Consider the following 11,495-nt stretch of genomic DNA (forward strand, 5'->3'; position numbering starts at 1 on the left):
CTCAAAAACCAAAGCATTAAGAGCAAATCTGACAGGAAGTAAAATTGTTGATCAGGTCACGATCTATCTGCCCTGGAATTTTCAGATGAATCGGATAATCGGTTGTTAGGTTGCTGCCTCGGAATTGGTAATTTTGAGGAAATTTTGCTGTTTTTTTGTTATCTTGAATATTATTATAGATAGAGATAAACTGTAAACAGCAATAATGTACAGCAAAGTAAGAACTAAAAATAAGTCAGTATGACCAAAATAGTCAATTGACCCCCTAAGGAGTTATTGCCCTTCATAGTCAATTTTTAACAATTTTCTTAAAATTATTAACATTTTCCACAGAAAGTACTGTTATAGATAGAGATAATTGTAAGCAGCAAGAATGTTTAATAAAGTAAGATCTACAAACACATCACCATCACCAAAACACAATTTTGTCATGAATCCATCTGTGTCCATTGTTTAATATTCACATAGACCAAGGTGAGCGACACAGGCTCTTTAGAGCCTCTAGTAAAGAGCCTCTAGTTAATGTCTTTAAAAGCTTTATTACATCTCAGATTAAAAATCCAGTGGGACATTCAGGACTTTCAAAGGTTGAAATTCCAAAAATGAATAAATTATTCCTATAATTCAATAAGCAAATTCAAAAACAGATTTATATCCATATTTATATTTGTCCATTAATTGTTATCTTTTTGATAATGCAAGATTAGTTTTATAAACAATATTTGTAAGATTTTGATGATGTTTTAAGAATTTAGAAATCAGGATAATTATGTAACACAGCATGTATTTTGCCCTAACATGCAGATGGAAGAATGTTAAAAGGTTTTATTATGCCCCACCTACAATAGTAGAGGGGCATTATATTTTCCGGTTTGTGCGTCCGTCCTTTCGTTCGTTTGTCTGTTCGTTAGTCCATCTGTCCTTTGTCTGTTTGTCCCTCTTCAGGTTAAAGTTTTTGGTCAAGGTAGTTTTTGATGAAGTTGAAGTCCAATCAACTTGAAACTCAGTACACATGCGCCCTATGATATGATATTTCTAATTTTAATGCCAAATTAGTGTTTTGACCCCAATTTCATGGTTTACTGAACATAGAAAATGATAGTGCATATTTCAGGTTAAAGTTTTTGGTCAAGGTAGTTTTTAATGAAGTTGAAGTTTAATCAACTTGAAACTTAGTATACATGTTTCCTGTGATATGATCTTTCTAATTTAAATGCCAAATTAGAGTTTTTATCCCAATTTCGCAGTCCACTAAACACAGAAAATGATAGTGCGAGTTTGGCATCCGTGAACTATGGACACATTCTTGTTTTACTAATGATATACTTCATTGCACTGTTCTTCTTTGCACAATATTCTTCTTTTGGTTCTCTGTGTAAAAATAATATCTGAAGAAATATGATTATGTAGAAAAGGAGGTGTTCTAAGCATCCTTTTTGGTCTTTGAAAAAATAATTATTGCTAAATTATGTGATCTTTGCAAAAAAAATATCAGTTAGTTTGTGTAATTTTAAAACGAAAAGGTCTACTAAATATGGTATATACTTACCATTTACAAAATAAAAGATATCTTACAAAGTTTACAACCAGATATATATATATATATATATATATGAGGTGTTGTTCCTATAAAGAAACTTTGTGGTAAATAAGTTAGTTTTAAACTTGAAAATGTATTTTCTTCTCTGTGTATCCAAAAACATTTAGAAGTTTAGAAGACCAAAATCTATGTGTTTTCAGAAGAGGGAAGAAGTGCTCTTTCTATGTATCATAATTGCATTAATTTTTACATGATGGACCCTTAACAACTTGTTAAGATTTGTACATCATAATCTGAAAACAGTCAAAAGATAAGGCATTTTAAAAGACTTTATTTGCTTGAGAGGCATTTGAATTGTAGCCAGCTATAGCATTGATATTCATTTGCATTTCCCTTGAAAGAAAAAAATAGAGGATGTGGTATGTTTGCCAATGAGACAACTTTCCACTAGAGTCCAAATGGCATAGAAGTTAACAACTATAGGTCACAGTACAGTCTTCAACAATGAACAAAACCCATGTGTAATGCATGTGCACAGAAGACTTTGTTTAGTTTCAATTTGACGTTTAGTTTCAATTTAACTTTATTGAGTTATCAAAGAAAATATGTATTTATGTAACATCTATTGTATATGTTTCAGACACTGCTGTTTGTTGCTTTACCTGGAGAGATTGTTGGTTCCCTTGCTGTGCTGACTGGAGAACCCTCCTTCTTTACCATGCGTGCCAAAGTAGATACTATTGTAGTTACTATTTCTAAAGTAGAATTTTATAGGTAAGAAAAGTCCTTCTTTCAAAATTTGTCTTCTGGTACCCTTAACAAAGAACAAAAAAGTCAGTATATCATATAAAAGACTAGAAAAGTCATTGGTTTTAGAAGAATCAATAAATCTGATAACTTTCAGCTATACATTCTTGAGAAAATACAGGTATACTTTAATGACTAGTACCTCTCCATTATTTACCTAAATTATGATTTTTTAATATTTTTAAGCGTGTAGGTACCATAGATAATGAATATTAACAGCCATCAACAAAACAATAAGGCAGATGGGTCAATATAACAAATGCACCTCAAAGTGTGGAGTTAAAAAAAAGTGTGTTTAAAAAAATCTTTGTGCAGTGATATATTCAATTTTAACAAGTTACTGTCAGAGCTTAACCATTTGTTCTCATTATGACAGCAGAGGACCATAGAAAAAAGATGTAAAAACTATGGAGTTATTACATGTATGCAAAGAACAAAATTTACAAAGAATTTATAGTGTGAAATTAATTTTTTTCTCACTTGAGACGGCAGTACAAAAGGCTTTTTAGGTTTGTTAAACTAAAGAAAAATGAAGCTCACTTCGTACCCAGAAAAAATAAAAGCCCATTTGGGAAAATGTCTCAACTTCAAAGCTAACCATCATGGTTTATGGTATGGGCAGCGCATCTGAGGAAATGGTGGCTAGCACTTTGATCCATTTTTGTGTGGAAAAAGTCTTGACTACACACAAAAAAAATTAAAAAAAATTGAAGGTTCATACGATTAACATCATTTTACTACTGTTGCTATTTTTCTGTACAAGAATAGATTTTATAGACTAAAGTTTAAAAGAAATAATCCACCATTTTCTACATAAGAAAATGCCTGTACCAAGTCCGGAATATGACAGTTGTTATCCATTCGTTTGATGTGTTTGATAGCCATTTGATTTGGGACTTTCCTTTTAAGCTCACCTGGCCCAATTTTTACCAAACTTGGCCACAATCATTATTAGGGTATCTTGTTTAAAAATTGTGTCCGGTGACCCGGCCAACCAACCAAGATGGCCTCCATGGCTAAAAATAGAACATAGGGGTAAAATGCAGTTTTTGGCTTATAACTCAAAAACCAAAGCATTTAGAGCAAATCTGACAGAGGGTAAAATTGTTAATCAGGTCAAGATCTATCTGCCCTGAAATTTTCAGATGAATCGAACAACCCGTTGATAGGTTGCTGCCCCTGAATTGGTAATTTTAAGGAAATTTTGCTGTTTTTGGTTATTATCTTGAATATTATCATAGATAGAGATAAACTGTAAACAGCAAAAATGTTCAGTAAAATAAGATCTACAAATAAGTCAACAGGACCAAAATGGTCTTTTGACCCCTTTAGGAGTTATTGCCCTTTATAGTCAATTTTTAACCATTTTTCGTAAATCTTAGTCATCTTTTACAAAAATCTTCTCCTCTGAAACTACTGGGCCAAATTAAACCAAACTTGACCACAATCATCATTGGGATATCTAGTTAAAAAATTGTGTCCGGTGACCTGGCCAACCAACCAAGATGGCCGCCATGGCTAAAAATAGATCATAGGGGTAAAATGCAGTTTTTGCCTTATCACTCAAAAATCAAAGCATTTAGAGCAAATCTGACATAAGTAAAATTATTTATCAGGTAAAGATCTATCTGCCCTGAAATTTTGAGATGAATTGGACAACCCGTTGATAGGTTGCTGCCCCTGAATTGGTAATTTTAAGGACATTTTGCTGTTTTTGGTTATTATCTTGAATATTATTATAGATAGAGATAAACTGTAGACAGCAATAATGTTCAGCAAAGTAAGATCTACAAATAAGTCAACATGACCAAAATGGTCAGTTGACCTCTTTAGGAGTTATTGCCCTTTATAGTCAATTTTTAACCAGTTTTCGTAAATCTCAGTAATCTTTTAGAAAAATCTTCTCCTCTGAAACTACTAGGCCAAATTAATCCAAACTTGGCCATAATCATCATTGGGGTATCTTGTTTGAAAAATGTGTCCGGTAACTCGACCAACAAACCAAGATGGCGGCCATGGCTAAAAATAGAACATGGGGGTAAAATGCAGTTTTTGGCATATAACTCAAAAACCAAAGCATTAAGAGCAAATCTGACAGGTAGTAAAATTGTTGATCAGGTCAAGAACTATCTGCCCTGGAATTTTCAGATGATTTGGACAACTGGTTGTTGGGTTGCTGCCCCTGAATTGGTAATTTTAAGGAAATTTTGTTGTTTTTGGTTATTATCTTGAATATTATTACATGTATAGATAGAGATAAACTGTAAACAGCAATTATGTTCAGCAAAGTAAGATTTAGAAATAACTGAACATGACCAAAATGGTCAGTTGACCCCTTTAGGAGTTATTGCCCTTTATAGTCAATTTTAAACCATTTTTCGTAAATCTTAGTTATCTTTTAGAAAAATCTTCTCCTCTGAAACTACTGGGCCAAATTAATCCAAACTTGGCCACAATCATCTTTGGGGTATCTAGTTTGAAAAATGTGTCCGGTGACCTGGCCATCAAATCAAGATGGCCGCCACGGCTAAAAATGGAACATAAGGGTAAAATGCAGTTTTTGGCTTATAACTCAAAAACCAAAGCATTCAGAGCAAATCTGACATGAGTAAAATTGTTTATCAGCTAAAGATCTATCTGCCCTGAAATTTTCAGTTGAATCGGACAATCTGTTGTTGGGTTGCTGCCCCTGAATTGGTAATTTTAAGGAAATTTTGCTGTTTTTTGTTATTATCTTGAATGTTATTATAGATAGAGATAAACTGAAAACAGCAATAATGTTCATCAAAGTAAGATTTACAAATAAGTCAAAATGACCGAAATGGTCAGTTGACCCCTTTAGGAGTTATTGTCCTTTATAGTCAATTTTTAACAATTTTTATAAAATTTGTAAATTTTTATTAACATTTTCCACTGAAACTACTGGGCCATGTTCATTATAGATAGAGATAATTGTAAGCAGCAAGACTGTTTAGTAAAGTAAGATGTACAAACACATCACCATCACCAAAACACAATTTTGTCATGAATCCATCTGCTTCTTTTGTTTAATATTCACATAGACCAAGGTGAGCGACACAGGCTCTTTAGAGCCTCTAGTTTGGCATTAAAATTGAAATATCTTTTTTAACTCATCGGTGACCTATATTTTTTATTGTTGTTTTTGAATAAGCTGTACATAAACTAAATAATTGTAAAATTTAAGTGATTTCTGTAATTAAGTTCTTTTTTTATTTCGATATTACCGCTATTTCTCCTATTATATATAGTTCAACAGAAAAAAAGGACATTAACAAAAATGTATGCTTCATTTGAATGCAGATTGTGACCGTAAATGAACGGTGACCCCAGTTTTTTATTTCATTTTTCTAATAAGTATAAGATAAAGTTCATTTATAGAAAAATAAAGCGAAATCCTATATTTAAATAAAAAAAATGATTTAGACCCGCGAGCCCCCTTAACAATGCTAAAACTTTCTTCAATTCATTGCACTCATACCACATCTTCTTATTTCTGTATACAATGTTAAATAAAGGCCTGTCTCATTTGTTAGACTTGTTTTTTGTATATTATTAGTATTATGAAAGAACAGCCTTCTGTAGTATTGAATGTAGCCCATACCACTGCTGTTAGACTTGGTTTTTGTATATTTTTTAGTATTATGAGGGAGCAACCTTCTGTAGTACTGAATGTAGCCCATACCACGGCTGTAAGAATTGCACCATTTGTCAGACAGATTGACTTTGCTTTAGACTGGATGATGATTGAAGCTGGAAAAGCATTATTCAGGTAGGTGAATTTATTTTAAATAGAAAATAATAATTATTGCTAATTTCATTTAATTGTTGTACTTGAATGTTGAATCCATAAGGAGATTTTATATTAAAAAAAAAGCTTGTCAGAATAGGTAACAGAAGAAACTTAGCAAAATGACAAGGAACAACATATATTAACAAAGGAATACTAGCAGTTACTGACATCCAAGCTTCAAACCTTAATTAAACTGATGGAATTATTATGTCCTTACTCTTCATCATATGAAAATCAAGCACAATCTCTCCCAATGGGGTTTAGTATCATACCATCATAAAATATATGAGTAGAACATAACCCGTATAATGCAAACAACTGGTTTTAGAATAAATGGTTTATTTCTGATGCAAAGACCCTATGAGTGAATTAATATTAATTCCAAAAAAATGCAATCTTTAATAACCTTTGTTTTCTTGTTTGAATTGTTTTACATTTGTCCTTTTGGGGATTTTTATAGCTGACAATGTGGTACAGAATTTGCTCATTGTTGAAGGCCATACAGTGACCTATAGTTAGTTTTCAGTGTCATTTGGTCTCTTGTGGAGAGTGTCTCATTGGCTATCACACCACATCTTCTTCTTTTTTTGACAACAGTATTGTAACTATATCTCTTCTGAATAAGTCTGTTGAAAGGTTTCGTTAGCTTTTTAGGTGAATGGCAACATTTTTGTACTTCGAATAGAATATTACCATAAAAAATTGGATTTTAAATACCTAAACGTATAAGATGACTGCATGTTGATTTATATCTACAAATGATTTCCTTGTACCAATAATGAAATATAGTAAATGTGTTGATAAGGTTGGATATTGAAAACCCTGGTGTAATAATTTGTTTTTAATATTTTTCAGTAAACTATAAATGAAGTATTATTAAGTCATAAATTACTAATAAATTTATTGAGCAATCAGATAGCCTGAAAAACAGGTGTAATTATCATCGTCACTATAAACATTATTACTTTCACGTGACTTAATGGTAACTTGGTCTCCCTTTTGTAATTCTAATACCATGTTAATTGTTGCTTGAACATGTTGATTCCCCAATCCCCATCCTCCTGACATCTTCACATCATTGTACCAAAGGTGCACCACAAGTTTCTGGCCTTTGTGACTCATTACTGTGGTAGATAATTGATAAACACCAGCCATTGGTGCAGTGAATATACCAGAACTGGGATTGTAGCCATTTTGTATATTGGTCACAACTTTGTCAAATTTAATGGTATCTTTTACTCCAAGTGATTGCACCTTTGTCAGAATAGCTGAAAAGGCAGGGGTTGTCTTTTTATTTAGACAGCAACATCCATTGTCTGAAAATATCAAAAGTCCATTGTTTATATATTTTTTGCTACATTTAAATTAGGTATTGATAATATGTTAATGTCTCATTAACATGTGAATGGTTAATTTTGCCATTAAATTGCTGTCCTATTGATACATACCCTATTGTTTTTTTCATTCTAACTTAAAGGGTACCAGTGTCATGAAATTTAAAGTGAGATGACATATAAATTTTCTGCTGAAAATTGCCATACCTAAAATTGATTAGTCTTAAAACAATTATTTTCAGGAATAAACAAAATTTATTTACAGAAAACAGTACCTGAATCATGCATATTAAATAAATGATTGAAATAAAGTATTACAACAGAGGCTAAAGATAGTAAAGGCAGGTTCAAAATCATAAGTCGAAAAACAAACAGTGCCATTACAAGTCAAGAAAAATAAAAGACAAACAATAGAATACAGCAACCAGAACATTATGATGTTATTAAGGTGGTACCCAACACTTTCACTAAAATTAATTTGGCTCGTTTAATTTTCATAAAATTTTGTCAAAGTTAACCCTTTCAACGCTATACACGGCATATGCCGCGATGACGTACGCCGTTCGCCACTGCTATTCGCGGCATATGCCGCGATGAAAAAGGATTTTTCATAAGGACTCTTAAACCATTCGGTTTTCATTCGGGTTCTCTCTAATTTTTCCTCGTTTGAATCTAGGATATGCAAGGTCTCATTTGCGCTTGAAATCCCGACAATTTTTATAGTAAAATTATGCAGTAGAAGGAAAATAGAAGGAAAATAAAAACAAATATTTTGACAAATGCAAATGGCGGAAATCGGAAACGAAGCTGTAAATATGAAAAAATATCAGCATTTCCTTGGCGAAACTTACAACGAGGATTAGTTAAAAGGTTTCTTGTTATCTCAATGTGTTTATTACATAAAATTCGTGTGGGAAATATGATTTGATCGATCATTACGAGACGTAGAAAAAAGGGGGGAAAACGGAGGTTGACTGAAATTTTTTAGGACGGAGCTATTTATTTGTGCCACGATTACATAAAACGTTATGTATGGTACAATACGCTACGGAATCGGGTAACTGGTGTCTTCTTTACAATATGGCAGATAAAACAACAAAATAAATGAAGACTAAAAGTAGTTTTTATTCAAAATTCAACCCAAATGTAATAAATTACACCTTTTACCTGTTAATTACCTGAAAACGCAGGTAACCTGATAAAAATTTCAGTAAAATAATTGCCTAACATTACAGTTCATGCTCTCCTGAGCATTTTTCATGCAATAACTTTCTCTGTATCTCATATAATAAAAAAGATACAGCAGTCTGAAAAGGAAAATACTGTTCTAATGAATGTACTAAAAAAAAATGCAGCAGCAGCAGCCATTTTTCTATTTTTTTGTGTAGCGTTGAAAGGGTTAATCCCTAAAACAAAAATTTCAAAATTTCAAAAAATTTGAACCAACCATTTTGTCAGAAAAATTACACTGGTTATATAGTGTGACAAACACCAATTTTGATCATTGAGAAGCTTAATATTCCTTTTACAACACAACATAATTAAAACGTTTAGCTGACTTTATAGAGTTATCTCCCTGTAGTGTTAGGTACCACCTTAACTCTTTTAAACTTAACTTAAAAAAATAAGGTTTAATTCATACCTGAGCCTTTCAGTTTCAACACCATTCCAATGAGGTCTCCTAGAAGGGAACTCCCTGAAAACAAAGAACAATTTAATTGATTGATATATATTTAAAATTTGATGATTAAAAGATTTGCATGCAAAAGTATGATTTTGTTATAAATGAGTATAATTATAATGATCCTTCTTTTGATAAATACTCTATTCCAATGTCTCAGGATTTCTTTTAACTAATAGTAATCCACTTAATAAAGTGATACATAATGATTTTTGGAAGTTGATATCCTGTCAGAATATATGAAACAGCATTGATAGTCCTTCAGTTTGATCAAAATCATTTTACCTGTTACAGTAATAATAACAATACTTTATTCAGAAGCAATACAGCTTATAGACAGAGGCGAATCCAGGGGGTGATCATCCGGTGCCGGTGACCACCCCCTGGGTTTGCAAAAATGGTGCACCATGTACCAAAAAATGGTGCACCTTGAACATTTTCATGTAATCAACAATCGCTAATTACTTGGTCGATTTCTTTGATGTTAAGGTGTAAAAATGAAGAGACAGTCCTCAATCTTAGATGTTTTTAGCAGGTAATTTATACTTTTTTTACATTACGTTTATCTAAATTTTTAAAGTTTGTATAATAACTTTTCTCGACCAATAATATTTTTTTACTGTGATGCCAAAATTCAAAAATAGTTTTAAAGTTTTAAAGTCACATAAATATTCTATATTGAATGAATACCCCCGTTCCATCATCTGTTTGTTTAAAAGTTTCGTTCATTGCAATTTTTTAGTAACTTATACCCTCTTTCCTTCAGGAAACGCCACAAATCAGCCCCCTCTGAAGTACCAACGACTTGTAATGGACCTAGCATTGATACGAATAAAAGTGATCAGATTAAAGAAACAACCCCCGACTTACATATAAGTACAAACGACATTGGTTTTGTAAAACAATCAACACGTAAATTAACAAACGAAGAGAAATTTAATTTGATAAGAAATCATTTCCAACCTGGAATAAACTATAACTTTCCTATAAAAAAATATGCAGGAAAGAACAGACTGTTTCAGCTGAATTGGCCAAATCGCTATGATGGGCTAGTGTACTCACCTTCACAAGAAGGAGCTTACTGCATATACTGTGCTCTGTTTGGGGTTGATAGTTTGGGAACATTATCATGCAAACCACTAACAGATATGGCACATGCAAGTACAAGACTTAACGATCATTTCGGCCGTGATGAGAAATCATGTAAAAAAAAGTCATACTGAAGCTAGAGCAAAAGCTCAACTTTTTCTTGACAACATTGAGCAAAGGACTACTGATATTCAAACATTTATTGATAAAGCAATGAATGAACGTATAAAAGCAAACAGAACTGTTTTGAAATCTATATGCAAGTGTGTTTTGCTTTGTGGCAAACAGAATCTTCCTATAAGGGGCCATACAAAAATTGAATTTTAATTTAAGATTTCAAAAGGTGACCACCCCCTAATAAATTCCTGGATCCGCCTCTGATAGAATATACATTTTTACAATATTTTTTAAATGCATCAGTGTAATATAAATAACAATAATTATACACAATACATGTATGGCAGAAAATGATAATAAATTCATATGATAAATAAGTAATACAACTACATATTACGATTTTTTTCAATATTAAACAAAAAATTACCTAAATTATTAAGTTCTTTCACGTTGTGAGCTGATAACAATTGTATAAGTTTAAAAGTGGATGGATATTGTCAATGATATTTCTTACATCACTATATCTATTACATTCTAGAATAACATGGTATTCCTCTTCTACAATATTGTTATTGCACATAGAACATATACACAACAATTTTAATTATGATGTTTTATTATGTTTCACACTTACCAAGATTTGAGTTGCATGTTCCTTTCACCATCTCTCCGAACAAGATCAGTGCAAGGACAGGAATGCAGCATATCATCTTCATGGTGTCCTTTGCTTTTTCGAAATTTTGTGATGAATTCAAGCAATTGGTAACATTTCAATACTGTCACAGCATATTTATACATAGAAATTTCAGTACTACATTAATTAAGGTAGATAGAGTAATTAAATGTAATTTGATATATTTAATGTCTTTTGTCATGCAACACTACAGAAATTCTAGAACAGTGTTCAAATAACTTTTTCCAGGAATAATCCTATGCTGTTAACCCTTTCACGCCGAATGTATCCTTTTGGCACACCGGTGTAGATGCCGAATGTATCTTTAAGGATACATAGATTTCTATTTTTAGACGGTCACAGTGCAAACAGTTACTCTAGGAAGAACATTAAATTAGAATATACTACTATTAGTCAAATACCAACTAAAAAAATATGCAAAA

General features: G+C 31.9%; 2 protein-coding genes and 1 long non-coding RNA gene across 6 annotated transcripts in view; 2 read left to right on the forward strand and 1 right to left on the reverse strand.

Annotated features, from left to right (window-relative positions):
• Positions 1–11,495, forward strand: part of LOC143068117 (patatin-like phospholipase domain-containing protein 7) — a 108,100-nt gene that overhangs the window by 48,615 nt on the left and 47,990 nt on the right. For all 4 annotated transcript variants that reach the window (XM_076241915.1, XM_076241916.1, XM_076241918.1 and 1 more), the window contains 2 exons: positions 2,181–2,314; positions 6,006–6,137. In XM_076241915.1, the coding sequence (XP_076098030.1) occupies positions 2,181–2,314; positions 6,006–6,137 (266 nt within the window). The remainder of the gene's footprint in view (positions 1–2,180; positions 2,315–6,005; positions 6,138–11,495) is intronic.
• Positions 7,047–11,146, reverse strand: LOC143068118 (collagen alpha-2(VIII) chain-like). Its single transcript, XM_076241920.1, has 3 exons — positions 11,014–11,146; positions 9,135–9,188; positions 7,047–7,474 (listed from the first exon to the last, which is right to left on the reverse strand). Exons 1-3 carry the CDS (start codon positions 11,093–11,095, stop codon positions 7,059–7,061), a joined length of 552 nt encoding a protein of 183 aa, XP_076098035.1. The 5' UTR covers positions 11,096–11,146; the 3' UTR covers positions 7,047–7,058.
• Positions 8,897–10,246, forward strand: LOC143068119 (uncharacterized). Its single transcript, XR_012976116.1, has 2 exons — positions 8,897–9,708; positions 9,940–10,246. It is a non-coding gene; the product is annotated as an uncharacterized LOC143068119 (long non-coding RNA).

Source organism: Mytilus galloprovincialis, chromosome 3 (genome assembly GCF_965363235.1).
Source record: "Mytilus galloprovincialis chromosome 3, xbMytGall1.hap1.1, whole genome shotgun sequence".
Lineage (NCBI taxonomy): Eukaryota > Metazoa > Mollusca > Bivalvia > Mytilida > Mytilidae > Mytilus > Mytilus galloprovincialis.

Excerpts from the sequence above, each read along its gene's own strand:
- LOC143068118 (XM_076241920.1), bottom strand. The coding sequence starts at position 11,095 with ATGAAGATGATATGCTGCATTCCTGTCCTTGCACTGATCTTGTTCGGA. Across the intron at positions 9,189-11,013 it reads AACATGCAACTCAAATCTTG|GGAGTTCCCTTCTAGGAGAC; the intron begins GTAAGTGTGAAA and ends CTTTGTTTTCAG. Across the intron at positions 7,475-9,134 it reads GTTGAAACTGAAAGGCTCAG|ACAATGGATGTTGCTGTCTA; the intron begins GTATGAATTAAA and ends TGATATTTTCAG.